Here is a 27,461-nt window from a genome sequence, read left to right as displayed (position 1 = left end):
ATCTTTATTTTTATTATTATTATCATCATCATCATGTTATAGTTTTTTAGATTTTAATTAGGTTTTCCATACTCGTTCGCTGTGTTTGTGTGTGTGTGCTCATCTCTCAACAGTTTCTCTTTCTTTTTTAAGGTACGTTGCACATGTTGTCCGCTTGGGGAATATATATGTAAACATAAGCTGTACTTATGTATGCGCTTCTAGCGTCATTTGTTTAATTACTCATACATATTTATATAATTTATAATTTTACTTATTAATTACATTTACATTTTCAAGTCTATTTGCGTATCACGTTTATAAAACAATGTTCAGTTGTGAAGTTGTATCCGTTATACATACATATAGAGCCCTCCTCTTACTGTTCTACAAAATTCCTACTAGCCAAGCGTCCATAAATCATTTTTATTTTGTTTGTTTCTTTGTTTTTTTGTAGGTTAAGGTTTTATGTTTTTTTTTTGTTTAATTATCGATTGGCCTTTCAAAGTTTGCATATTGAAGTTAAGAGCTGAATTTTGTTGCTGGGTGTTGCTGTTGTTGTTGCTGTTGCCAACGGGGAATTTTGCATCTTTTTTGTTGTGTATCTTTTGTCGTTGTTGTTTTCCATTTGTTTACTTTCCTTTTAAATTTTGCAATTTTTTTTCGTTTTCTTTTTTTTTTATTTTATTTTTTTTCCTATTTAGCTTCTCAATTTTGTTGCTGTTTTATGATACATTTGAGATCACAAACATTACTCGTTTTTTTTTTTATTATTGTTTTTTTTTTTTTTTTAGTTTAAAAAAGTTCAAATTTTCAGTTTAAATGATTTGTATTTTTTTTTGTTTTTTTTTTTTGTAGTGTAGTTTTTACAATTTTTATATTTTTGATTTTTTTGTAATTTTTTTTTCTTTCATTTTTTCCTCTTTTATTTGCAAGTCATTGACGGGTTCGTGTTGGGTCCTCCATGTTCAGTTTATTGTGGTTGCCATTTCGCTGCGTTTGTTGTTGTAAATGTTGTTTCTGCGTTACGACTGCACGTTCAGCAACAGCTTCAGATTGTGCGTATCAAATTCATCCAGAAGATTGCGCTTGGATGATTTAACCACATAGCCGCTGCCGCCGGACATGTTCAATTTGGACGCACTGCATCTGTCGCCGCGCAACAGGCTCTGCAAGGCGGGACCAGCACTGCTGGCCACCAATTTCTCCTCGGACTTCGACAGCGTCCAGTGCTGCGGCGGCTTGGGCAGTGCCGTTGGTGCCGGTGCGTCAAAGCACTTGCTGCCAGCAAAATGCGTCAAGGCGGTGGGTATCAGTGGATGCTGTGGCGATATTTTGCCGCCCACACCAAAGCAAGGTGTTGTTGTTGGACTGCGGCGTTGCTTGCGTGCCGAGCCAAACGCAGACGGTGAGAAGCCGCCGCCCAAAATTGTAGCCGGCGATTGGCGCACCAAGCTGCTGGTTGTTGTTGCTGCTGCTGACTGTGGCGAGCGACCACCGCCGCCGCCGCCATTGCGCCTGCTGTTATTCGCAAAGAAGAAACCGCCGCCTCCGACGGTCTGCTGCGGCGACTGACGCTGTTGGCGGCTACGCTGATTGGCGCCAGCGGATTGGCTCTGCAGACGTTGCTGCTGCTGCTGCATGCGATTGTTGGGCGTGGTGGGGGCGCAGTGGGTGGGTGATGTGCTTAAAGCTTGCTGATGGAAGTGCTGATTGTTGAAGTTTGTACTGCTGGCAATACTGTTGGAATGTGCAGTTACCGTGGGGGTTGCGGTTTCTATTGATGTTGTGGTTGTTGTTGTTGCTGGTGGTGGGGTTGTGGCACCCTTTTTCAAGCGTATGGACTTTGCTGCTGATGCTGTTGTCATTTTAATGTTGTTTCTAACACTATTGTGCGAGTATGTCATAGTAATTTCTTGTTTTCCGTTGTTTTCACTGTCAAAAGCTTTTCCAACACTGCTGCTGCTGCTGTTGTTTCTTCAATATAAACTGAGCTTTACCCAAAGCGCACTCTCTCTCTCTCTCTCTATCTCTCTCTCTCTTCGCTCGATTTATTTGTTAAAATTTCTGCTTTTTTGCCTTTTTTGTTTTTGGTTATTCGCTAAATTAATGCTTAACGTTAAATATCACACGCACTTAAAATCAATATTTTTGTTTTGTTTTTATTTATCGATATCAAACGCGAAGCTGCTGCTACGTCGCTGCCTGTGCACCTCTCCGTCTCCGTTGTCCTCGTCTATTTTGTTTCACTGTGACGATGTTACCGGACTCTCTTCTCCTACTCTTATCGCTCAATCTCACAGTAGCGGATAACGGGCGGCTGCTCACGTAGTTCTCTTTTGTTCGTCTTCTTGCTGTTGTAGCTGCGTTCGGTTTGCGTCTCGTTTTGTATGTACAGTTTTAGTTATATACTTTATATAGTTTAACTTTATGTATTGTTTATCAGTCTGTTGATTTATCTCTGTTTTGTTAGGCTATCCTTCTTAGCGCTAATTTTCCAAACTTTCTTACTCTTGCTTTTTTCTCTTGCCTTATCGTCGTAGCTGACATCCAAGCCGGGGTCCCGGGTCCTGTTCATTGACGTAGGTGAAAATGGAAAGAAAAACAAACGGAAAAAAGAATGTTGAGCAAAAACAAGTAACGTAACGAGTACGCACACAAATATGTACATAAAAAACACGCAAGCACAAACGTATACATATGCACGTGAATGCGCTAAAGCTTTGCTGCGACCCGCATTTTATACACATGCGTGTATATACCGTGTATGTTCTATTTACGTCCATGGTTGCCTCATAAAAAATTAGCGCAAGAGTTGGTTATTTTCTAACAGTTATTGTTGCAAACTCAATAATGTCCACAAAATAAACAATAAACAAGGATTTATTTAGCTATACACGCTCGTACATAGTTTTATTGCAGATTGCATATAAAATATAACATTTGACGACAATGCAACGACGTCAAACGTGTATCAATGAATCAACATATGCAACACGCGTACAATTTACTAATACAATTGCGACTTACTTTGAGTTGTAAACCTCTTCACACCAATATTGTTGTTGTTGCTGCAGTCTAGCTCGCTCGCACACTCGCTGATTTGGTGACGCGGTATGAGAGTGAAAAAGACGACTGTATGTTTGTCGCAGTTATTGATTGCTTTGCAGCTACGGGGGGGTTTTTCTTTGCCACTTTTGTTATACTGATTATTACAAATTATTTGCATTTATATTTAAGAGTTGCCTTGTTTTCACTGTTGCCAGTTCAATTAAATTTGTTTTTGTGATAGGTATTCTATAGGGGGAATTGTGAATTGTTTTTGTTGACGATTTTCTCTAATGGTTATGTGTGTGTGTACGTATATATTTTTATATTTGTATGTATGTAAAATCACTTTCAAAATGGCGACGGGATGTTTGCTTAAAGGGATTCCGCTTAAAGCTTTCTCCTCTCACTTACAGACAAAGGCTCAAAAAAATCACACTTTTAACTGATTCTGATTCGGTTTTGCTTAACGTTGTTTTCTTTAGAATTTACTGTTTTATTTTCGCAAAGTACACGACGACCATGGGCAATCGCAATCCAGTAGTTGTGCCACACAAGAAAAGTTTTGCTTTTGCGTTAATTTTTTTTATTGTAGTTGGTGCTTTTGCTTCTCGTTTTTCTTTGTGTGCGATTAGCTTCACTCGTTGTACTTTGACGCGTATTAAAATATTAAACGTTACACAAATATTTGATTTATATCACTTAAATTAAAGACATTTACAATATATAATTACATATATATATTTTTTTGCAGAAATTTTAATCAATATTCAACTTTTTCTTCTTAGCTTATTCTTGCGCATATGTACGCTCTTCTCAAATTTTCCACCATGACTAACAGTCTGTCAAAGAGTGTGACCGGATTATGACTTGCTGAAAATACTGTAATTAGTGATGGGAGTGTGTTGCACAAAGTTGCAATTCAAGACATCGGACGCTGGACGAAGCATACAATAGGCAATCAATTGCAATAGCAACTTCATTCTTGTTATGAAGTTCCTATTGATTCCGATTGAGAAAAATTCAAAATATATCATAAATATTTGTTTGGCTGGCTCGAGGTCCGGGTCCCGGAAAGGAAAGGTCGCCAAATACAGCATTCTTTATCTTTATTATCTCATGGCAATCAATTTTAGTTTTATTCCCAACAATATTTTATTCACATAAAATGTTGCCACATTGTACTCAAATGAGCTGTTAGCTCTCTGCTATGCTTTAGATGCTATGTGAACATTATTCATTGTCATCATTACTGTAATATATCGATAATGTCAAAAATGGCGCCAAATTTTAAATCCCAGTATATGTGAAAATAGATTTATTTTTGGGGAAACAATTTTTGCCTAAAAAGTTAAGCATAAGAAAGCGTTAATTTAATTAATAACAATCGGAAATCATATTATCATCACGTTTTATCGCATTAAGTATGTCATCCAGCAGACAAACCAAATTATCGTTGCAATCAAACCACTCATCTTGCTGTTTCACTAGCTTATCCAAGTCAAATTTACCTATTTCCTCCTTCCATTCGCGCACAGAAACGGCAAATTGCTTATAATAGAACTCATCAATATGTCGTTTCTGTGTATCCTCATTATTGATATGCATTTGCGTTTTAAAGGTATTTTCCAATAGCAGCACATCCTGAGCATTCAATATAGATTCGATAACATCATCAGCCTGCTGCGCATTTACTGCAGCATCATCCACGACGGGTTCAACAGACATGGGCTCCTCGGGCGTAAATGGAAAGTTGGAGTTTGCACTGTTTACGGGCGGCGTCAGCGTTTCAATATCATTTAATATGATTTCAAAGTCATATTCATTCAGTTTATCATTCATTGATTTTATGCCAGTCACAATCAGCTTTAGCACCTCCTTGGCATACTCCTCATGCAGACACTTAAGTATAATACCATAGTAGCCATATTGCTGCACCTCCGCCAAGACTTTCGCTACACGTAACTTCACTTCACGTCCTGTTAGTGTAACAATTTTTTTGTGTTCCTTGGAAAATGTGACAGTGGGAAAGGCGCCATCAATCATGCCTTGATTATTGAACTGACGATTAAACTCCATGCGCCAAAAGCACAGCGCGTTTACCTTCACCTCCCAGTGATGATCGCCCACGACACAATAGTTGAGCGTTGAGAATAATGTATTCTTATATTTACTTGGAATCTTACGGTGATCGTAGATTTTGGACAGGGTTAGTATGGCCTCGGCGCGTACAATATCATCATTTTCGCGATACAGCACGTATAGCAGATGATCCTGAAGTGTAAATAAATTTATTAATGTGAGATATTATATATAAACAATAATATTATACCACTAAATCCAATTGGCTGAGTCCGTTTTCCCACAACGCATTGATGGGCACCATTTTGGATAGACATTTGTAGGCGGAGGCGCGCACATATGGTTCGCTATCATGCTTGGCCATTTCATAAACAATTGGTGGCATTTTGCCGTCAATAAGAAATTGTTGGAATGCGGGAAACTCTGAAAAATATGCAAAAACAAAAATTCAATTTGGGCTATGCAAAAGCAGCAAAGTGATCTACTTATGCGAGAGATGCAGGCAATGGATGTTGTTAGCTCCAACGCAGAATCACGCACTTCCCAAGCCGTGTCGTGCATGCGTTTGACAATAATGGGACCCAGGCAAACCAAAGCCGAGCCCTGTAGATTATCCACAAGCAGCGCCATATTGGGTGACAAAAAGTGCTCCACAGCCAATTGAACCAACTTCAGGGCCTCCACGGTGCACTGCAAGTTAACGAGATATTAAGCTGGGTTTGTTTTAGGTTTTTGAACTACCTACAGTCGGATCCAAGTTGCAGTTTTCTAGCACAAAAGCCAAGCAGTTAACCAGACCAATTGTCTCCACGGATTCCTTCCACGTGATCTTAAAGCGCTCGATGAGCGTGCGCAGACCAACCATAACTGAATGTAAAACCTTTGGATCCTTGATGATAGCTTCAGAGCCACGTGGATATATATCAGAGTAATTACTGGAGGTGCTCGCACCATGGCAATCCTCTGGCTCATTGTGCTTGCTGGAATGATTGAATGCGACAACCTCACGCAAAGCATAGAGCAGCGCCTGGCAGACGGTGACCGCTTGCTCGCGATCCAGTACATGCTCTAGTGAGAGTATACTGTGCACACATTTCCGGGCCAATTCCGGTGTGAACAATCCGCCATTGGTATGACCTTCGGGTGTGATAAAGGCATCGCGCAAGCTATAGCACAAACGCAGCGTTTGCTCGCAGGACATTTCAAGGAGTTTCATGATGTATGTATCAAAGAGTTCGCTCTTTGACTCATCGGCCATTTTCATTGCAAACTTCATGGAGAAGAGTAGCGGCATCATGTGAAAGCAAATTAACTGGTTTTCAAATGAAACACGCTGGTCCTGGATGACGATTTCCTTAGGCACTCGTGTGCCCAGCTTCTTCCACAGTATGTGATGCAGTTCAGCCATTTTGATAAAAGTGATGCCATCACTGCGCTGTATGCAGAATTTCATGAGATTAAAAAACGACAGTCCAAAATCGGTGAACTGCTCCGGAGGCTCTACACAATCTGGATTCAGTATTTTCTCATGAACCAGCGTAGCAAAGTGATAACTGCAGAGTGTACTAAGCATCTTCTCCGTGAAGTACGTATTATGCGTCATCTCGACTAGTTTCCAGATATTTAGGTCAAGGTTGTGGTGCTCTCGCAACAGCGAGACAATTTTCGTACGTTCCTCGCTGACCAGCGTCTGCTGCAGTATATAGCTGAGCAGGTCAACCGTTGAAGAAATCTTGTGCAGCAGCTCATTATCATCCACACTGACATGTATACGCTCCTCCTCTCCGCTGGTATTATCACTGATATTATCTGTTATGTATACATTATCGTGTATGGGCTTCATAATCTCTGATAGAATCTCCAGGGTGACAGCCTCATCATGCATCTTGTCGCAGAATTTGTAGAGCATCTCGTAGAGCAGCTGACGTGCCTCACGCACTACGTACAATGTGTGCTCGTTGTTGCTATAGTGAATGAGCAGCGTCCAGGAACGCTGCAATCGCAGAAATGCCAGGCCCATGCTGTATTTGGTGACCGCCTTCATAACGCGTATGCCGCTTAGTTTGATTGAGGGACTAAAGTTTCGCTCTTGCGCCTGCATAAAGAACACAACCCTGAAATAAACAATGAGGTCAACAAAGTTGTGACTGTAAATTAGCTATTACCTATGCATAATATCCAGCTCACGCAGCCGTAGCACCATCCACTCATTCGACGTCATAAAACTGATCAGGTTCAGCATAAAAGATATCACCTTGGGGTGCACTCTGTGAAAATCATCGCTGATTAGCGTCAGGCATTTGTTCACCCAATCCGTGACGAAGGGCACCTGTAGCACAAAAGCATTTTCTATGGACAAATAAAGTTAGAGATGCCGCCTGTTGCACTCACATAATATACTTGCCCTTCGCCTGCAGGTGCGTTATAAGCTTTTCAAAGTAAACACTGTCGGTAGTGGAAAAGTTGTCGCGCAGAAATAACTCGAAGATTTCTTTTAGGCGCGTTGTGATCTCCTCTTGTTTTTGCATCTTTGGACTGGGACTATTTCAACTGCTGGGTCGTTAGGCACATAATTTGGTACGCAATTTTACAAAGAATAATGAAATTTGCCTCCTTATCACACACAATAATACTCGTTTTAATTTTAGTGTGACCGAATTGCACACGCTTATAAATAAACATATGTACCTGTTACTTACGATTACACGATTAGTGACAATAGAGACAAAATCGCTGATGTCATATTGCTAGAAGTGCCAAACCGGCGGCATTTAATAAACTCATTATTATTGATTATTATTAATTAAGCGATTTTGTATTCCTTTTGTATATATTTGCAAAGAGTTTAATATATTGAAAAGTACAAATAAAGGGGCCCGCCCCATCTCATACGTTTGCTACACGTAAAATTAAAAAAAAAGTTAAAATAAAATAAAATAAATACTAAAAATCACTTCAATCTAGGGATACGTTATAGGTAAGCACACGATAACAAAATTTTAAGATGCCATTTTTTGTTTGTTATTTAGCTATAATTAATTTTAATTTATATTTAATAAAACAACGTTTGCCGTTTTGACATTTTGATGCCCACTTAATAAAGGCGCATCTAACAGTATGTGGTAAATGCCATATTTAACTTCTTGCACTTAGTTGGTCACACCGTTCTAAATGCAATGACGCTGACACTGACATCGGACTTCGATATTTATTATGGACAATAATGTAGGGCAAACTGAAGAAAAATCAAAAATTGCACCGACAACAGCAAACGCAAGCGAATTAATCGCGGCGACACATAGTGTAGCAATTGGAGCAAAGTCGCCAACAAGCATTTTGACAAATTCAACATCGTTTTGGAAGAACAGCGGCCGCGCAGTGCCCGGACGGCCTAGTCCAAAACGCGATATTCTCGACAACACAACCAGCAAGTCGGGCGCCGGGACTGTGGTGCAGCGTGATCGTGGCAACGGTGGCGGCATGGTGTCCACCTTTCGTGACTATCAGCAGTCGGTGAGCGATGCCTGGGACACGGGTGACGATGAATTCTGCATCATAAGCAGCACCGAGGCAGCAGCTGCCGCAGCAGTTGGGGGTAAACAACAAACAAAATTAAAATTAGTCGACTATTTACATAGAATTTGGCGTTAATTTTTCAGATGCCACACGCATATCGAGGCAGGTTTCACAAACGGTGGCGCTAAACGTCATCGAAACGCATTCGCGCAGCAATCAAAACCACGTCACAACCAGCGAGGCGACCTACACGAACGTTAGCAACACGGATCTGATAGTAGGCGGCGCTAGCTATGCGGAAGATATCAAGGAGGATCGCAGAACATCGCATGACAACAACGAAATCAGGTGAGGCGGGAAAGGGTCAACATCAGTTGCCAAACAATTCGGAAAGGCAAATTCTATTTAAACCTCGCCTAAAAATCTAAAGTAATAGTCAGTAGTTCCCTTCACGTTTTCATCCAGTTGTTCACCTTTTGGCTCTGTTTGTAAATCTGCTTTTCATAAAACGAAGGCTTTAGTTTTCAATGAAGTGTTCAATGAAGAAAGAAAAATAGACTATTATATAAATCGGTTTTTAAAAAAAATGCAAAATACATTTAGCAATCATGCCGGTTTGGTTGCAGTTATTTTTTAAGGACCCGCGAACAAACATTATTTTTATACAAAAACAATTTTAAAATTATGATTTGGTTCAGGCTAGTCTTAATTGATTTGTATTATCATTATACTTCTTATAGATCTCGCTTGCGTAACTATCCGGGACGACCGCAGCTGCAGAAGATTAGCAGCAACTCGCAGGATGGTGAATATGAGACGAAGATTGAAAAATTTCAATTGCTGCTCGACTCACCGCAGCTCGATTTGGTGGCGCTCAAAAAACTCAGTTGGTCGGGTGTGCCGCGAAAGGTAAGTGCTCAAACAGGGCACAGAAACCAACTACAATTTATTTCTACTTGCAGATGCGCGCTGTTAGTTGGCGTTTGCTATCGAAGTACTTGCCGCCTTCGGGCGAACGCCGAAATGCAGTGCTGCAGAGCAAACGGCAAGGCTACCAGGATCTGCGACACAACTATTTTAAAGTGGATAGTCAGGATGAGACGCAGCAGGACACCTATCGTCAGATACATATCGATGTGCCGCGCATGAATCCACAAATACCGCTCTTCCAGCAGCAGCTCGTCCAGGAAATGTTCGAGCGTATACTCTTCATTTGGGCCATTCGCCATCCAGCCTCGGGCTATGTGCAAGGCATCAATGATCTGGTTACGCCTTTCTTCATAGTCTTTCTGCAGGAAGCCCTCACACCGGACACAGATCTTGAGAAATACAACATGTCACAATTGCCAGAGGAAACACGCAATATTATTGAAGCCGATTCGTTTTGGTGCCTTTCTAAGTTTCTCGACTGCATACAGGATAATTACATATTCGCTCAACTGGGCATACAAGAGAAGGTGAATCAACTCAAGGATCTAATACAACGTATTGATGGTAAGCACTATTATAGCTTAGCAAAGGGTCCGTTACCTGTAGAATGCCGCAGATCAATAACCCTGGGAGACATTTAGCTAATTTGCGACCTACTTCTTTGGTTAACGAACAATAAATGTTTTAATACATAAAATCTTGTATCCGATCGATTAGGGCTAATTACCCCTTTGATATATATATATATATATATATATATATATGAAAATAAAAAATATTTGTAATTTGTTTCTCCTTTTTTTACAGTCAATCTGCATCGTCATTTACAGACACATGGTGTTGATTATTTACAATTCTCATTTCGTTGGATGAACAATTTACTGACACGCGAACTGCCCCTGCACTGCACAATCCGTCTGTGGGACACATATCTGGCCGAGTCCGATGGATTTGCGCTCTTCCACCTGTATGTGTGTGCGGCCTTTCTGCTGCACTGGAAGGAACAGCTGATGCAACAGAATGACTTTCAGGTAACTAAGACACATCCATGGATAGGCTATCATAATCTCATTACGAAATATTTAACACCTCAGTCTCGATTGGATATAAAGTTACCATTTTTAGAATGTCTGACTTTCACTTTGTTTTAATTGAAACCAGTTATCTAGTTTTTCAGCCTATCTCTTGAGGAACTTAACATAGATCTATCTTTTACTGCACCCAGTTCTTATGTAGATATATCGGAGTCAAAAACTAAATTATACCAAATTTTTATTTGAGCTATTCGATTTTTAAATTGGCCATAAAATTTTTAAGCCACATTTTGTGAAAAAGGTTCCGATTCTGAAATTAAACAGTTTTCCATTGATACTAATCATTTGTAACGATTTAACGAATCAAAAAAGAAATGTTTTTTCGAAGACCTGCTTACTTCTAAGCTAGTTATGAGCAAGTTTTCATAAAATGTATCTTGTTCAAATTAGACTAGTATGTCATGTATAATATGTCATTGGAACAATCGATAAAAATATTGATTTTTTGATTTATCCATAGCGCTCGTCTGCTCCTATATCTGCAAAGTAACATCCTAAAGAAACAACTGTATATTCTGGTATTAATTATTTTTATATTTTTTATAGGGTCTCATGTTGCTGCTACAAAATCTGCCAACGCATAATTGGTCCGATCGCCAAATAAATGTGCTGCTTGCTGAGGCGTTTCGCTTGAAATTCACATATGCGGACGCGCCCAAGCATCTGGAGACGAAGAGTTGACAAAAGCAATCCGGAATGATGCATATACGATACGTAACATAGAAATTAGTGTTTACTACTTTTGCTGGTATATATATATATTTATATGTATATATACACAAACACTCACACAAACGTAAACATCATACATCATATATTATATACAATTTGTTATTATCTCTTGCTTTCGTTTTCTTATGTTTGTGTGTTTTGTTTCCTAATTTAATTTTGTAGCTGAACTTTTATAATACGCTTTTCTGTACATAGATATGAAATTCAAAATTCCAAATACAATTTTACAACATTTAAGTAGAAATCATATTCAAGCTACAAAAACTTCCATGAAGCAAAAGGGAAATAACTATGCCGTGAATACAGTTCTTTAAATAGTGAAATAACGCGCAATCCCAAATGAAATAGTTAAAAAACTGTGCTTAGATTTGATATAAATAGCAATAAATGCAATAACGAAATATATAGTTAATCATATTGAAGAATATACATAAATATATTCTATAGTTGACGCATAAATTTGAAATTATAACATAAAATAACACTTTGAAACTTGATGGAAACGTAATTAAATTTCTTTATAACAATATAAATGTTACATTTACAATTAACTTTAAAAATATTTACAGCTTAAAGTTTTTGGAACAACTTATTTTATTTGGGCGTTATTTCATATTTTTCGATAGTTTTCTCATTTTATGGTTATCTCGTGATGCTCTTGAATTAACCCAACAAAAATAAAATCTACCTTATTAAACCAGGTCTATTCCATTAACCAGATCTATAATATTTATAATCGCATCCTAACTTTGACGTTCAGCTATGTGCTTCAGCTGCTTGAGAACCGTCTCCAGCAGCTTTTTCTTATCATTTTTGCGCACCAGCGAGAAAATTGGCTTCTTGTCCGCCTCACGTATTTTCTCCAGTATAACAATAATAGACTGCGGCTGCACCAGATGATAGCGATTCTCCTGCTTGCCATAATCATGGAAATACGTGCTCCACTCCTCCAGTATAAGCAAATCAAGCAGCTGACGATTGCGCTGAAAATATTTGCTTAGCTCGCCATCATGCAAGCCCGGCACTGGCTCCGAGGCGGCAAAGAATTCGCACTGCATCAAATCTAAATTGATTTGGGTCAGTGCGCCCGTGGAGATCTGCTTGACCTCCTCGTCATACAATATAGAGTAGATCTTGTCGGCAATGTGCTCGCAGGTGCGACGACAGGCGGCTTGGGCTATATGGGGCAGCTTGTACGAGAAGTTATCAAAGGTGCTCTTCAAATATGAGATCATGTCCGTGATGAAAGCGGAGGCAATACCCGGTGGCTCTACCAGCAGCCAGTCATAGGCGCTCAGCTCAAAGAACTCGTCAATTTTAAAGCATATGCGTACTGCCACCTGCTTCTCGGCATCCTGGCGTGCCACATTAAACATGGCCGACGGCGTCTGCGAAATGCTTCGCTCCGTATTGGTCATGTGGCAGACAAACTCATCCAGAAAAGGGCCCGCCTTGTCCAAATATTGCGTATCAATAATGATTTGTATAAGCTGAATGAGCGTAATGTTTGGCTGGCGGAAGACCACTGAGAGACAACCGCTAAAGCTGCGCGTGAGCAGCAGATTGGCCGCTTTGCGTACCATGGCGGCCACCTCATTGGGCGAGAGTGTCAGCTCCTCTGCGAACTTCATGCAGGCGTACATAAACTCTTTGGCCTGATGATACACCTCCGGCACCATGCGTGAGAAGGGAAACTGTTTGGGAAATGGTGCATTCTCCAGCTGCTCGGAATGAAAGGGAAAGCGCTCGATAATGCACTCATACTCCTCCACATTCTCCACCACCATGGGTACAAACTGCTCCTTGTCCAGAATCTCACGGAAAACATGAACCCAGCGTTGCAAGAGAACCTGTAAAAAAATAATTCAAGTAGCCATAGGAGACATCTTTTGGGCTTACCTCATTGTAATGATCACGCATATCGTGCAGCAGCTCCCACAGAATTTGTACCGTGTAGCCATAGCACTTAAAGGTATTGATGGACAGCATAATGAGGTTCTTGATGCGCAATAGAATATTTGGGTCGGTGCAGGAGGAGGAGCTCATGCTGATCTCATTGACAAACTTGGTTAGCGAAATAGACCACAGCTCTTCAAGATAGCTGTTCGTAACCACTTCTCCTGCGGTGTTTTTCACATGATCCTCAACCACAAAAAATCCCACAATTGCGCATATGTATGTCTTGTAGGCTTCCAAATTATCGTGCATATTTGGCGGTGGCTGCAGCACCAGCTTAGACTGATCACGCCGCTGCTGGCGATAGTCCTTCTCAAAGTACTCCCGTTGGCCCAGCACCATGTAGATGTGGAGGCAGCGATAAATGGGTGAAAAATCGATTAAATCCTGAGCACTCACATTGCCACCATCATCGTCGCCGCCACCGTCGATGCCGCTTTTGGCCTGCTGTTTGTGTTCCTGTATAATGGCATTGATGTCGCGTTTCTGCAACTGTTTGGTGTGCGTAATGGCCAGTTCACCAATCCGAGGAGAAAATTTACGTATGTTCTCCAAAAACTCACGAAAATCGGCTGCCGCTGAGCGGCGTATGTTCTCCTTGATGATGGGTATCTGTGTTTGCATTTGAGTAGCAAATCGATAGTTGTGCCGCTGCAGTCGCGACAAATGCTCCGCCTCAAGAGTTTCCAGCGTGCGGAGTGCCTGATAGTATTGCTTGTTTTTCGCCTGTTGGGTGAATTTCATATAGCACTCCAAGGCGGGTAGACAGGATTTAAGCGCCTCAATGGCGCTGGCTACATTCGATTCGATTTGACGGGCACGTACCAGCTCATTGCCTTGCTGAATGAGGGAGGCGCTAATAGTGCGCAGCGATGTGTCCAGCGAGTGGACTTCATCGTGCAGCTGCTTGGCCTGCGTTCGCACCTGCAGAAGTTCCTGTATGGAGTCAATAAAGCCCTGATAATACAGATTGCATATGCGCTCGATCTCTTTGTCGTGGCTGCGTACGCGTTGGTCCAGCTGTTCGCTGATTAATTTGCTATTGTTGCCTGCGGGTAAGGTGGGCGTCAATAGAAATGATGAAGTGCAATACTATAAAAACCAAACGTACCCTCGAGTATTGAGCGGAACGTGGGACCCCAATAATCATCCACGGCCTCTATATCCTGCACCGTGACTTTAGACATGATGTGCACTTATTTTGAGTTTCTTTATTGTACTTTTTCAATTTTTAGCCAAGATTTTGTCATTTGCGGCTGTTTTGCGTGTTGATCAACGCGCTTAGCACAGCTGCGTGTGAACGTTTTGCAACACGGCCAAACGAGTCGATAGTACTCGTAAAAAGGTTCGTAAGGGCACACACACGGAACGATACTGAAACAACCTGTTGCTGTTATTTAGGGGTCAGCTCCAAGCATTACGAATTTCAGAGACGACAAAAAATTGTTATACCACAACTTAATGCTGTTGATCGTTACGTGGATAACCATTTGGTATGTATTGAGCTATACAAGCATATTGTGTTGATTTTTTTCAAACAATGTATGTTATAATGCACATATAATCACAAACATACCTCGGGCTTATACACCAATTCAAATGCTCATCAGACAGTCTGAACGTTGCTTGATCCTAATATTCAACTTTCACTTCGGCTGCTTCTTAGCGGCTACTTGGAGTACTGCTTTTTGTTTGGGCCAAGTTGTTGGGCGCACAAACAGTTATGCGGTCGTCGTCGTGTCATCAGCTCTCGCAATAAGACAACAAATTTATGTACACGCACGCAATTGGGCGCCTACAACAAAAACAATAACAACATGGCTACTTTACGAAACCGCCAGAACACAAGAATACCGGAAACGGAACAGCAGTTGGGAAACAGCAGCAACGATAACAACAATGGGAAACCTGCTGCGCCAAAGGAGAGAAGTGATCCCATGATATATATTATATTTTTATCACTGCTATTCGATTTACTTGCGTTTACCATCATTCTGCCTTTGTTGCCCTCGCTCTTGGAATATTATCGCGTAAATGATAGCTCCGGCCTGTATGCCTGGCTTACAACGCGCGTGCGTTGGTTCCAGCAGCTTCTGGGTGCACCGGATCGGTATCTATCGGTGCTATTTGGCGGCTTTCTGGGATCTATGTTCAGTTTTCTACAATTCCTGGCCAGTCCAATTGTGGGAAGCCTCTCGGACTACTATGGGCGCAAGCCCGTTTTGTTGATTTGCGCTGTAAGTTGGTCAGTTGAACATAAAAGACGCAACTTACAATCATTAAGCTTTTCAATTGCAGTTTGGCATCGCGCTTTCCTATCTTATCTGGGCATGCTCTAGCAATTTTGCCCTATTTGTGCTGGCACGCGTCGTGGGCGGCATCAGCAAGGGCAACATTTCGCTCTGTATGAGCGTCATCACGGATGTGTCCAGCGTACGGACACGTGGACGCGGCATGGCGCTAGTTGGCGTTGCCTTTTCGCTGGGCTTTATTGTGGGTCCCATGATTGGCGCCATGTTTGCCATATTTTCGGATAAAAGTGCCAGTGGTGGCGCCTGGTTTGTGCTGCCCTCTCTGCTGGCACTGGGCTTGGCGTTGGGCGATGTGCTTGTCCTGGCGTTTTGTTTGCGTGAAACTTTACCGCAGGTCCGTTCTAGGACAATTGGAAAATTTAAATTCTGTGTAATGTCTGTGATTTTTTTCCTTTGTAGGCCAAACGTGCTCGCGAAATTTCGTCTGCTCTGTCTTACGGTCTGCAATTGCTCAACGTCTCCTCTATATTTGGGTAAGTTTTTTTTTTTTTTTTTTTTAAATTTTGTATTTAATTAGCGTATCTGCCAAGCAAGTCGTGTGACTTTTTTTTTAAATTCTTTTTTGCTTTACCCCATTGTCTCAATAGCCGACCAACAGGTTTTCCAGCTGTTGCAGCATTCGTCGATATCTTTCCCCAACTTGGGCACGATTTAACTGGGGTTTATTTGATTTGCCTTATCAATGTACATGATCGTTCGTTTCGTCTAATTGAAAAAATGTGTATGATTAAACACTCACTTGACCGCTTTACGCATAATCTTGATTTTATTTCGATTTCCAACGCTATAAATATTATTCCACAACAAACGCATGCAATCACCTGCCTAGGCAAACGAATTTGTCTTTTAAGTTTTTGGATTACATTTCTTAATTTTGAACTTGAGTGAAGTTGTTTGTCTTGCTCAGGGTGATATCCACTTCAAATGCTTTTCGAACATATAACAAATAAAATGTTTTTTTGATAACTTTTATATTATATATTTTGCTGATAATTTCCAATTCTTTTCTATCGTCATTTTGTTTTTAAGTTCACTTTTGCGTGAGTTCACTTTTGGTAGAGCTGTGACTGTGCTTTTAAAGTAATAACACTTTAGCAAAATATTTTACTTTTTAGAACCATCAGATTCTTGTTATAAAGCTTTTATATCATCTGCGCCTTAAATACAATATTGATTCTTAATTTAATTTTTACAGATTTGCTGCCATCAAAAATGTGCCTAGAAAGGATACGCAGGCGCTACGCACCATTGGACTTATTTATTTTCTTTATCTTTTCCTATATTCGGGCTTGGAATTTACAGTTACCTTTCTCATGTATCATAAGTTTGGTTACAGTTCAATGGATCAGGCCAAAATGTTTTTGACTACAGGCCTCGTCATGACCCTGCTGCAGGGATCGGTGGTGCGACGTCTACCGGAAGCAAAGATCAAAAGTTATGCCATATTCAGTCTATATTTAATCGTGCCAGCATTTGTCTTAGTTGGCCTGGCGGAGAGTAGCCGTATGCTCTATGCGGGCATGATATTATTTGCAATATCCACCGCTTTTGCCGTTACCTGTCTGACCACTTTGGTGTCCAAGTACGGTAACGATGATCAAAAGGGTTCAGTATTAGGTATATTCCGTTCGTTGGGTGCTTTGGCACGTGCTTTGGGTCCAGTTGTGGGATCTATAGGTGAGTCTTATAAGGATTCGATTTCAACTCTTATTAAAGCCATATTTGTTTTAGCGTTTTGGTGTTTGGGCTCGAAAATCACATACATTGCTGGTGGACTCCTGCTTTTCTATCCAGCATTAGCATTGCAACGTGCGCGTATATAAACGTGTTTCAAAGTGCTTTTAGTACAATAAGAACAAAGTTTTATATTTTTTTCTACAGAACAATCATTAACCGCTAGTATTACTTAATATACTGTTTTTCTACCACCTATGCTTTAAATATTTAAACAAAAATATAAAAGATGTGTTTTGTAAAAAAATAGGTTTTTTCCAAGTCATGTTCTTCAGTTGTATTTTTAAATTGTAACGATTGTGGTCAACACTGACGTCATCAACATGGCGTTCCAACTAGAGTTATGGGTATCGAGTATTTGTAGCTGTCAGTTGTATTGCCATACATGCCGCAGCCTACTTCACGTCGTTAATATATTGGGAGTGACTAAGTCTAAGTGAGTGTGTGACGCGAGTAAGAAAATTATAAATAAAAACATTAAAAAGCCACAGAAAGTCGCAAATTGTTATTGGACTAACTGTCGCACAAAGGTTGCCTTGGGTGGAACCAAAAATTACTATCAAACAACGCCCATTTGCAATCGAATTGATATAATTTTTCTTTTCTTTATATTGTCCCGATTACAACTACAAATAAAAGTGTACAAAGTGTGAGAGCATAATACACGAAAAAAAAAGAAAAACGCATTAAGAACGGCGGCGCGCAAGGATTATTGGATTTTACCTAACACAGACACAGAGGCATCCCAATCGGTTGGAGTAGGAGGACCAAAACATTTAAAATCACAACAAAATGGGTGCAAGGGAAGACGAATACGATTATCTTTTCAAAGGTAAATTATGAACGTGACTTTTAGGTTTCGTGTGTGCAGCTAAAGCCCTTGCAAATAATTATCAGCTAGCCGGCGACTGGTTGGACTGGTCGTGGGACATGGGAATTTTAAACAGGAGCAAAGCTTGACTTGCGCTTATCCGTTCAATGGCACTAATTGAAACTAATTGGCATAACAAATGCAGACATGGTTGCCATACGTACATATGCATATAAATTTGTTTTTAAATGGTCTCCGATCGCAATATTTGGCGAAATTTTCAAAGCAATATCACAAAATACGCCCCCTGGCGTTGTTTTGTTGTACTCTGTACAAGCTTGAAATTGTGTTGGATTTATATGCCCTTTGCTTTCTGGTGCTCTCTTTACTCTCTGACAAGGGGTCCCTCCGCCCCCTTCTTTGCTTCAAACACACCCGTAACTACTTTGCCGTTAACTGCTGTCAGTTTGTCATTGTGTTTCCATTGCCGTTCGTTCTTCGCTCTGCTGCCAGCAGCCAGCATGACACGTTGCATAAATCGTAATAATAATCGTGATAAAAGGTACATAGTAATTGTTATTACGTTGATTAGATTTTCAGTATATTAATACCCGAGAAAGTATGTATTTACGTATCTATAGGTACATATGTAAATTTGTATTTTTAAAGAGCAGCGTTATAATACACGCCATTGGCTTTTGTATTGAATTTTCGCAATTTCTTTTGCATATGTTTATTTCGCTCACATCTGCTGTGAGCTGCTTTTGTTGTTGTCGCTCTCTCTCTCTCTCTCTCTCTCTCTCTCTCTCTCTTTCTCTCTCTGCCCACACTCTCAATCGCCAGTACAAGTTATTGTTGTTGCAGTAACTTTACATTAAGCTGCGTAGACGCTCAGCGGATGTTAAAGCCCGTGTTTATCGCTTGCACTGTGTGACCATTTCAATTTTCTTCAGAAAAAATTCCGTTTAATAGATCATTTTTCAACCCTAAAATAAATTTGTACCGAATGCGGGCAACCAATTCATGAACCGGGACAAACTTTCCACATCTCTAGCCCTATTTCCAGTCTAACATATGTAATTTCTTTGTTTGTCAACTTCAAGTGATTGGCTATGTTTAAGCTTATTCTGCGGTCACAAATTCACAATTTTCTCTTACTCATGTTTGCATGCGAGACTTTTCATATACATTACTACGCTTTAGCAATTCCTCTTGATATTTTGGAGCCAGACAAAAATTGTAAAGGGCGTGATGATATGCAGCGTTAATTTGACAAATCACAAAATCAAAAAATTATTTGACTTATTTGATATGTGACTCATAACAAAATTACTAAAAAACGATAAACGCTGGCCAATGCCAATGACCAAAATCTAAATTGCACAATTAATAATTATCATTACTACACTCGAACATAAATACATATACATCAATAATGATGAGAGCAACATTAATATGCTAAGCGCTTCCGCTTGGAACGTATGTGCATGTACATACATATAATGTATGTTATTTGTATTAGAACAAAAGCAGATCGTTAGAGAGAAGTTACCTAATGAATCACCGTTACTCGTGAGCAGCTGTGAAGCAATCAAAAGCAATGCTGATAACTCCGCACTTCGAGCGCTCAAATTTGAGAGTGAGAGCGGGAGAGAGAGAGGAGCGCAAATATTGTCGCATACCAGATAAACAAAACACGGAAAGGTGTCAAAAGTAGAACTAGTAGACGTGACAATAAGAGGTAACTGGCACGCCGAATATATTATCAACTTGTAAATAATCTCAGAAACAGAAGAAAACAAAATTAAATGAATTTAGTTTATATTTTCGCATATATGTTTTTTTAATATGCGTATATGTATGTATATATAAAAAGAAAAGAAAAATGGAGGGGACCATCCAAGAAACTCTCTGTTAGTAGAGTTTTTTCCGTATTTGTATGTAAATAATTATATGTACATATATTTAACGTTTAAAAGACACCTTTAAGGCGCACACAAATTTTACGTTGAGCTTGGTGTGGAGACTACGGAAGGAGGGAATGGCTCCATAAAATGCATGGTTTAATGACCATCACTGAAATCCCCCGAAAGTATAGAAATTTATTGCGCCTGCTGACCTTCAGGCACGCGCCGCATTTTGCCGATAACTGAGTGCGAGGACATGACCAGTGCCTCCCCCGAACAACCAACCTGTCGAGCAGTCTTGAATTATGCAATTGCTAGACAGAAGTCAACTATTTATTACTGTTTGCTAATATTTTTGTAAACCATAAATTTTGCAGTTGTGCTAATCGGTGACTCTGGCGTCGGTAAAAGTAATTTGCTGTCACGTTTCACGCGCAATGAATTCAATTTGGAGTCCAAGTCGACAATTGGAGTGGAGTTTGCAACGCGCAGCATAGAGGTGAGTACCGAGGGAGCCCACCATCAAGTGGATAGCGGAGGTTTTCAGTAAAATTCTTTGTTGCTTCCTGAAAGGCTTGGTAACTGGGAATATTGATACACTGGCCAGCAAAATGGATATAAATAGAAAATAGTTGTTAAAAACCGAATCCATGAAAAAGATCTGACTATTTAAGCGAATTTAGCAACATTACTTGAATACATTAAAATAACAGATGTCACCATAGCCAATATCATTTAGACAGATAATAGTTTTAAACTACATCCTAAATAATAACTATTTTAAAATTATTAATTCTTTATTTTAATATCCGTATAGAGGGTATTATAATTTTGTCATAAAATTTACGTAATGCATAGAAGCATCTCCCACCCCATAAGTATACATATTCTAGATCAGCATCAACAGCCGATTTGATATAGCCATGATCGTCTGTCTGCGAACTTGTCTCTCAGTTATAAAGCTATCGTTGTTATCGTTATTAGTTGTCGTATGCTCCTCATACATATAGCAAAGATTATAAAAATCGGACGACTATATCGGTCGAAAGTAGGTAAGGTTATGGTATGGAATCTACATTTTTTTTTCATTTCTTCTATAGACCACTATATAATATAGGTTCCATAGGAGAGTTTGATCAAAAAGCAGCTTCTTATATGGCAGAATATTATGTTTTTTAAACTCGGCATTTACAAGTTTCCTTATTCTCTCATATTTTAAAAAAGGGAAATGTTTCGGCGTACCGAAAAAAGGCATACTTTTTCGGTTTTTGTTTCACTATATTATCAACAATCCCATGATTAATATCTTATAAAAGCTCAAATTGAATAAATTTGTCGTCTACTGCCTCGCTAGGTCGACGGAAAAACAATTAAGGCGCAAATTTGGGATACGGCCGGCCAGGAACGTTATAGAGCCATCACCTCTGCATATTATCGCGGTGCTGTTGGGGCGCTGCTTGTTTACGACATTGCCAAGCATTTGACGTACGAGAACGTAGAGCGATGGCTCCGGGAGCTGCGCGACCATGCCGATCAGAATATTGTAATTATGCTGGTGGGCAATAAGTCCGATTTGCGGCACTTGCGCTCGGTCCCGACGGATGAGGCGAAACTGTTTGCGGAGCGCAACGGTTTAAGTTTCATAGAAACATCGGCTCTGGACTCGACAAACGTTGAAACCGCATTCCAAAATATACTCACAGGTGAGAAATGCTCAAGTAGTTGAATAACGAATAGAATGCCAATTCAAATAATTCTTACAGAGATCTATCGCATTGTGTCGCAGAAACAAATTAGAGACCCGCCTGAAGGCGATGTCATTCGCCCCTCGAATGTGGAACCCATCGACGTAAAGCCGACTGTCACAGCTGATGTTCGTAAGCAGTGCTGTCAGTGACCGCCCCAAGGATTCGCCGCGGCAGCAGCAGCCCCCCGCAGCAACAGCCAGAACAGCAATAGCAAGAGCAACAACAATTACAACTACAACAACGGCATAAGATGTTATTTTTTAAACCACAGCCACAAGCAGTTTGTCATATATGCATAAAAATAATAATAATAACAACACCAACCGCAACATCAACATCCGGCTGTAGTTAACTGCAGTTTAAACTGAAGTTTTATATATAAACATATGAATAACATATTTCAGAAAGCTTCAATGGCTCTTCGACATCTGATGAAAAAATAGGAAAGAAAATGAGAAACACTAAAACACTCCAAATTCAGTTTAAGCTGTAGCTGTAACTATAATTTATATAAATATACATAAATGCTAATATTAAAAATATTAATATTAATACTTTTCGCAACATAAATATATAGTTGTAATTTTCAAAGAAAAAACAAACAAACAAAAAGAACTAAAACATTGCTAAGTATGTTCTATTAAGCACCGCATTGTTTTCCAGCAAAATTAGGCATATTTAACAAGCATATTATGAAGATAATTTTAACCTGGCTCTGTTTAATTATTGTCTATTATTAAATTCCCGAAATTCCCCTAACCTTATCCGATTTGTCAGCGTCGGAGCTGCTCTTGTCGTTGCACTCTTTTTTTATTGGTTAATGTAATACCTTTTTTACGTATGAAATAAAAGTGAAACTTAAATCATTAAATTTCAAATAGTTTTAGCATTCAACAAACACAGACTAAAATGCTTGTGCAGACATTTTTACATCTATTGAAATTTAAATTTTTTCATTGACCACATGAATTCTTCAAACACTAGCTGATAAAAACAGTTGTAAAACTTTAAATGCAGAAACGGCAACATAGAAAACAAAAATCATCATTTGTGTTAACTATGTTGTGAGTGATTAAATAAATATAATTTAAATAAAACAAGCCTATACTTATTGTGCATAAATACTTGTTATTTAATTCACTGGGCATTTGTTTAAAATTCTCGCGCCGAGGCGTGTGGGATCCCAAGGTACAAATACTTAAAATACCACTTTAAATTTTTTGTATAAAGCTATCGATAAATCGAAAAGGTCATGTGAATGTTATCCCGACTCATGCGGTCGAGATATTATGTATGTTATATGTGATTCAATAAATAAAATTTAAATAAATTAATCTGAAACTTTTGCATCAATAGTTTAAATTTAAATACAGCTGGCAGTTTTAAAATTATTGCGCGTCTGGTCTTATCACAATACAAAAAAATTGCTCTTAACTGGCCACTCTATATTGATTGAATTAAGTTATCGATATATCGATCCGCATGTCAGTGCGTAAGGTGAATGTTTAAGAAACTGACTGACACGTGCGGTTAATTTGTTCTTTTTAAATTGTTAATCAGAAGGAGAAAAGATGGGTGGTGCTTAAAAGAAGGTTCACCCAAAAACACGCACAGCAGCGTTCAAAGCTAGCGAACCAAGCGAAATTGTTGAAGCACCACATTCTTTCATTATACATCGCGGTCTGTCATGTCCGTATATCACAGATTTGACAATGGATTTTCGTCGCATAATGGAGCCTTTTACGGCTACCAATTTGCGCGAAAAGAAAATCAATCGCATCAAAGATTTTGTTAGTTTAAGCAGTTTCTTTCATGTCTCGCATATGGGCATCTTCAACAAAGCCTCTACACAGCTGTCCTTCAAAGTTCTGCGCTTGCCGCGTGGCCCATCACTAACGTTCAAGGTTTGTATTTGTGGTGTTCGCTTCCTCCATGGAGACCATTGTAAATGGTATATTTTACTTATTAGGTGCATCAGTTTACGCTCGCTCGTGACGTCATCTCGTGTAGTAAAAAGCAAATGTTTGATGTTGATCACTTCAAGCATCCGCCGCTCGTCATCATGAACAATTTTAGCGGCGAGGGTAAACATTTGAAATTGATGGCCACAACATTTCAGAACATGTTTCCATCGATCAATTTGGCTCAGGTCAACATTGATACTATACGCCGCTGCGTTCTCTTCTCGTATAATCCAGAAGCAAAGCTAGTGGAAATGCGCCATTATTCGGTGCAGGTGGTGCCGGTGGGTCTGAGGCGCGCCGTACAAAAAATAGTGAGCGGCACTGTGCCAAATCTGAACAAATGCGATGAGGTAGTCGATTTTGTTACCAGGTAAGTAATATTGCCTAAAATATCGATCAAATTCATCACTATATACAATCTTAGGGATGGAAATGTTTCGGAAGCGGAGGCCGATGAAGACGAGCAATCGCATGTGGTTCTGTCGCAAACACTGAAGAGCAAGGGTAACTTGGAGAACCACCGAAGTTCGGTAAAGCTACATGAAATTGGACCACGTCTAACAATGCAGCTCATGAAGATTGAAGAGGGTCTGCTAACTGGTGAAGTGCTCTATCACGATCATGTCATCAAAACAGAAGATGAGAAGGAAACACTACGTAAATTGATTGAAAAGAAGCGCAAACTTAAGGAACAGCGCAAGAAGCAACAGACCGAGAATCGTGAACGAAATTTGAAATTGAAAAAAGAGCAAAATAAAGAAGCAAAACGAAATCAAGACGCGGAAAATGCAAGTGATGCTGACGATGATGCTCAATATTACAAGGATGAAGTTGGCGAGGAGCCAGACGAAGGTGAGTGTCGTTATATTCTGGGCAACATGTGGAATTGACAATAATCCATTTTTACAGAACTATTTAAACCTGACAACCATTCGTCACGTAAGCGACCCAGGCTGCCATCCGGCATGAAGTATAAAAATAAGAAAGCCAAAATGGACAATAAAAACTCAAAGAAGTTCAAAGAAAAGTAGCGCAATAAAAACTAAATATTAGGTTTTATTAAATAGTATTTGTTTTTTATATTACCATTTGAGTACCACGTATAATATCTAGCTAAACATGCGCTGCACCACTTGCTTGTAGTTGGCATTGCTATTTTTCCAGCTGGCCGCAATGTTGTCGCGCAATTTACTAAATTCGCGTTTATCCTCGTAATTGGGAACCCGCTCAATCAACTGCTGAGCCTTTTCGAACTCCTTCAGGTAATAGTAGGCCAATGCGCGCCGATAGATGCTCTTCTCGCTGGGCTCCTCCTGTTCTTCCACAAATTGTGTTTGATATACGACATGCTCGTAACGCTTTTCCAGTAGAAAGCATGCGGCTAAATTAGTTTGTATCTGCACAAACAATATCTGCAACTGGCTGCCATCGATCCCATTTGTCTTTTTGTCTAGCTTATCGAAGGGTTTGTATGTAATCAGCAATTTAGCTGCACGCGAGAAATAGTCGCAAGCAAACTTTGGATGTTCCTTAAACATAGTTACGCCTTTCTCCTTGTAGCTTAGTGCCAGGATATATATATCCGCTGCGCTCAGCTTCTCCACTTGTTTATTGCTAATGATGCGATCCAGCTTCAGCTCGAATTCCAAACGTTCGCCAGTTTTCGTTGCAATGCTGCACGCAGAGGTTTCGCCAGGCATGAATTGCTGCAACAACAGCTCTAAATAGCAATCAATTGGAGTTACAGCAGTGCCCATTTCTAACGTGTATTCCTGTATCTCACTGGAGCCCAAGTATTTGCTTGGTCTGGGCCCCAAGCTCATGCATGGTTTGTTTACGCTGAACAAGACGGTGCTGACAGCAAATGGCTTCTCGATTTTCTGAAACTCAAGGCTCAACACCTTCTTATGCAGCCCGCGCGCTGTGTCATTCCATTCGGTGCCAACGTACCAATCCATATCTAAATAATAGGTAAAAATGATTAATTTGGGAATAATTTTAACACCTTTTTAGTTACTAGTAATGATCTGTTAAACTCAGAAGAAACTGCTAACAAAACAAGTGTGACCAAAGTTAGCATTTAAAATGTCCCCAAAATCTTAGGCTAACATAACATTCTCGTTTGTTTGAGAGGTAAAACTAAATTAACATGTATAAAATCCAACCTCGACTTACACAGCATGCCAAAAGTCTTGCCCAATTCTTACACAGAGCCACCATGAGTTCCCTGCAAAGTGTTTATGTAACTCGTCCAGATGTCGACGCCAGTGGACTGGAATTGCTGCGTAAGAGGTTGTTTTATTTTCGCTGCCATTAAATCGTTTTAACTTATATTTTTTGTTTATCTTAGTTGCAATGTGACCACTTGGTCGCAGGCTTTGCCAGTGCCACGAGACGAATTGCTGCGTCAAGTTCAGGGTAAGGATGCGCTCTATTGCGTTCTCACAGATAAAATTGATGCAGCAGTGCTGGATGCTGCTGGGGAAAAGCTAAAATGCGTGTCTACCATGTCTGTTGGTTTTGAGCACATCGATGTGCAGGAGTGCAAGAAACGGGGCATTCGTGTTGGCTACACACCCGATGTGCTGACCGATGCCACCGCCGAGTTGACGCTGGCTCTGCTGCTGGCCACAAACCGGCGCCTGTTTGAGGCCAACAAACAAGTTTACAATGGCGGCTGGAAATCGTGGGCGCCCATGTGGATGTGTGGACAGGGCCTAAAGGACTCGCGCGTTGGCCTATATGGGTTCGGTCGCATTGGGCAGGAGATTGCATCACGCATTCTGCCGTTCAAACCAGCTCAGATAACTTACACGACCCGGACGGCCAGGCCGGAAGAGGCTGCAAAGGTTAATGCTCGGCGTGTGGACTTTGATGAAATGCTCTGCTTATCGGACTTTATTGTAATCTGCTGCGCCCTAACCCCTGAAACAAAAGAGATATTTAATGCTGAAGCTTTTGAGAAAATGAAACCCAATTGCATTTTTATCAATACCTCGCGTGGTGGAGTTGTGGATCAAAATGCTCTATATGAAGCACTCCACTCGAAGCGGATCCTGGCGGCAGGTTTGGATGTAACCACGCCGGAGCCATTGCCACTAGACAGTCCACTACTTAAGCTGGATAATATTGTGGTGCTGCCTCATATAGGCAGCGCGGACATTGAGACTCGCAAGGAGATGTCTCGCATTACGGCCAGAAATATTTTAGCTGCTCTGAAAGGCTGCGAAATGGAGGCCGAGGTGATCTAAATCGAATCAACGCTCAAATGTCTCTGAAAACAGCGAAAATAAAATAATGCAAATATGTATGTGTACTGCTCATATGAAAGTAATTTATCCTAAGCACCTAGAGCATTATCTAATTCAGCAAAGAAAACTAAAAGCCCCCGAGAATCCCATATTTTTCGATTGAGCGAGCATTTCAAACGCACTAAAGGCCTACGTTTGTGTTATTTCTTCATAAGAAATCTTTAGACAGTGTGCTAAGTCAATTATTAGCTACTAAATTCAAATTCTAAATGTTTAGTACCCATAGGTAAAGTTATAATGGTGGAGTCTTTTGATGTAATTGCTCAAGAAAACTTAAAAAGTTAAGACAAAAATATTCAAAACTGGTTCTTTCCGAAAAAATTTCATCGGATCCTTG

General features: G+C 40.1%; 9 protein-coding genes across 11 annotated transcripts; 5 read left to right on the top strand and 4 right to left on the bottom strand.

The window, feature by feature from the left end:
* Window positions 1–390: 390 nt before the first annotated feature.
* Window positions 391–3,831, bottom strand: aqz (aaquetzalli). Its single transcript, XM_064679516.1, has 2 exons — window positions 3,010–3,831; window positions 391–2,549 (listed from the first exon to the last, which is right to left on the bottom strand). The coding sequence occupies exon 2, from the start codon at window positions 1,884–1,886 to the stop codon at window positions 1,005–1,007; it is 882 nt and encodes a 293-aa protein (XP_064535586.1). The 5' UTR covers window positions 1,887–2,549; window positions 3,010–3,831; the 3' UTR covers window positions 391–1,004.
* On the bottom strand, window positions 3,555–7,789 carry LOC135426436 (uncharacterized). Its single transcript, XM_064679511.1, has 6 exons — window positions 7,514–7,789; window positions 7,275–7,458; window positions 5,855–7,223; window positions 5,595–5,799; window positions 5,360–5,532; window positions 3,555–5,301 (listed from the first exon to the last, which is right to left on the bottom strand). The coding sequence occupies exons 1-6, from the start codon at window positions 7,635–7,637 to the stop codon at window positions 4,405–4,407; spliced, it is 2,952 nt and encodes a 983-aa protein (XP_064535581.1). The 5' UTR covers window positions 7,638–7,789; the 3' UTR covers window positions 3,555–4,404.
* Window positions 7,790–8,253: 464 nt separating this feature from the next.
* Tbc1d22 (TBC1 domain family member 22) lies at window positions 8,254–11,625 on the top strand. Its single transcript, XM_064679513.1, has 6 exons — window positions 8,254–8,704; window positions 8,769–8,973; window positions 9,366–9,534; window positions 9,588–10,119; window positions 10,363–10,586; window positions 11,196–11,625. Exons 1-6 carry the CDS (start codon window positions 8,323–8,325, stop codon window positions 11,328–11,330), a joined length of 1,647 nt encoding a protein of 548 aa, XP_064535583.1. The 5' UTR covers window positions 8,254–8,322; the 3' UTR covers window positions 11,331–11,625.
* Window positions 11,626–11,874: 249 nt separating this feature from the next.
* Window positions 11,875–14,638, bottom strand: Sec15 (exocyst complex component Sec15). Its single transcript, XM_064679512.1, has 3 exons — window positions 14,449–14,638; window positions 13,281–14,386; window positions 11,875–13,231 (listed from the first exon to the last, which is right to left on the bottom strand). Exons 1-3 carry the CDS (start codon window positions 14,522–14,524, stop codon window positions 12,125–12,127), a joined length of 2,289 nt encoding a protein of 762 aa, XP_064535582.1. The 5' UTR covers window positions 14,525–14,638; the 3' UTR covers window positions 11,875–12,124.
* Window positions 14,639–14,952: 314 nt separating this feature from the next.
* On the top strand, window positions 14,953–18,065 carry rtet (major facilitator superfamily domain-containing protein rtet). Of its 2 annotated transcripts, none has more exons than XM_064679514.1 (6): window positions 14,953–15,574; window positions 15,636–15,983; window positions 16,049–16,122; window positions 16,845–17,326; window positions 17,381–17,819; window positions 18,023–18,065. In XM_064679514.1, exons 1-5 carry the CDS (start codon window positions 15,155–15,157, stop codon window positions 17,470–17,472), a joined length of 1,416 nt encoding a protein of 471 aa, XP_064535584.1. In that variant the 5' UTR covers window positions 14,953–15,154; the 3' UTR covers window positions 17,473–17,819; window positions 18,023–18,065. The 2 variants fall into 2 exon arrangements, with proteins under 2 accessions (XP_064535584.1, XP_064535585.1); XM_064679515.1 differs by having other exon boundaries at window positions 14,957–15,574; window positions 17,381–17,836.
* Rab11 (RAS oncogene family member Rab11) lies at window positions 17,903–22,720 on the top strand. The gene is made up of 4 exons (XM_064679517.1): window positions 17,903–18,215; window positions 20,479–20,600; window positions 21,456–21,804; window positions 21,865–22,720. Exons 1-4 carry the CDS (start codon window positions 18,176–18,178, stop codon window positions 21,996–21,998), a joined length of 645 nt encoding a protein of 214 aa, XP_064535587.1. The 5' UTR covers window positions 17,903–18,175; the 3' UTR covers window positions 21,999–22,720.
* A 615-nt stretch (window positions 22,721–23,335) lies between these two features.
* On the top strand, window positions 23,336–24,877 carry ppan (Brix domain-containing protein peter pan). Its single transcript, XM_064679633.1, has 4 exons — window positions 23,336–23,753; window positions 23,819–24,183; window positions 24,238–24,665; window positions 24,723–24,877. Exons 1-4 carry the CDS (start codon window positions 23,562–23,564, stop codon window positions 24,842–24,844), a joined length of 1,107 nt encoding a protein of 368 aa, XP_064535703.1. The 5' UTR covers window positions 23,336–23,561; the 3' UTR covers window positions 24,845–24,877.
* Window positions 24,830–25,934, bottom strand: Bdbt (Bride of doubletime). Its single transcript, XM_064679637.1, has 2 exons — window positions 25,831–25,934; window positions 24,830–25,773 (listed from the first exon to the last, which is right to left on the bottom strand). Exon 2 carries the CDS (start codon window positions 25,769–25,771, stop codon window positions 24,923–24,925), a length of 849 nt encoding a protein of 282 aa, XP_064535707.1. The 5' UTR covers window positions 25,772–25,773; window positions 25,831–25,934; the 3' UTR covers window positions 24,830–24,922.
* On the top strand, window positions 25,932–27,123 carry LOC135426528 (glyoxylate reductase/hydroxypyruvate reductase). Of its 2 annotated transcripts, none has more exons than XM_064679634.1 (2): window positions 25,932–26,105; window positions 26,164–27,123. In XM_064679634.1, the coding sequence occupies exons 1-2, from the start codon at window positions 25,963–25,965 to the stop codon at window positions 27,062–27,064; spliced, it is 1,044 nt and encodes a 347-aa protein (XP_064535704.1). In that variant the 5' UTR covers window positions 25,932–25,962; the 3' UTR covers window positions 27,065–27,123. The 2 variants fall into 2 exon arrangements, with proteins under 2 accessions (XP_064535704.1, XP_064535706.1); XM_064679636.1 differs by having other exon boundaries at window positions 25,956–26,098.
* The last annotated feature ends 338 nt before the right edge of the window (window positions 27,124–27,461 follow it).

The sequence above is a fragment of the Drosophila montana genome, unplaced genomic scaffold (assembly GCF_035044405.1).
Source record: "Drosophila montana isolate Dmon_TW-CO22-7 unplaced genomic scaffold, ASM3504440v1 contig_203_1, whole genome shotgun sequence".
Taxonomy (NCBI): Eukaryota; Metazoa; Arthropoda; class Insecta; order Diptera; family Drosophilidae; genus Drosophila; species Drosophila montana.
The sequence above is the reverse complement of the archived record's forward strand: the minus strand, read 5'-3'. Positions and strand labels throughout refer to the sequence as shown.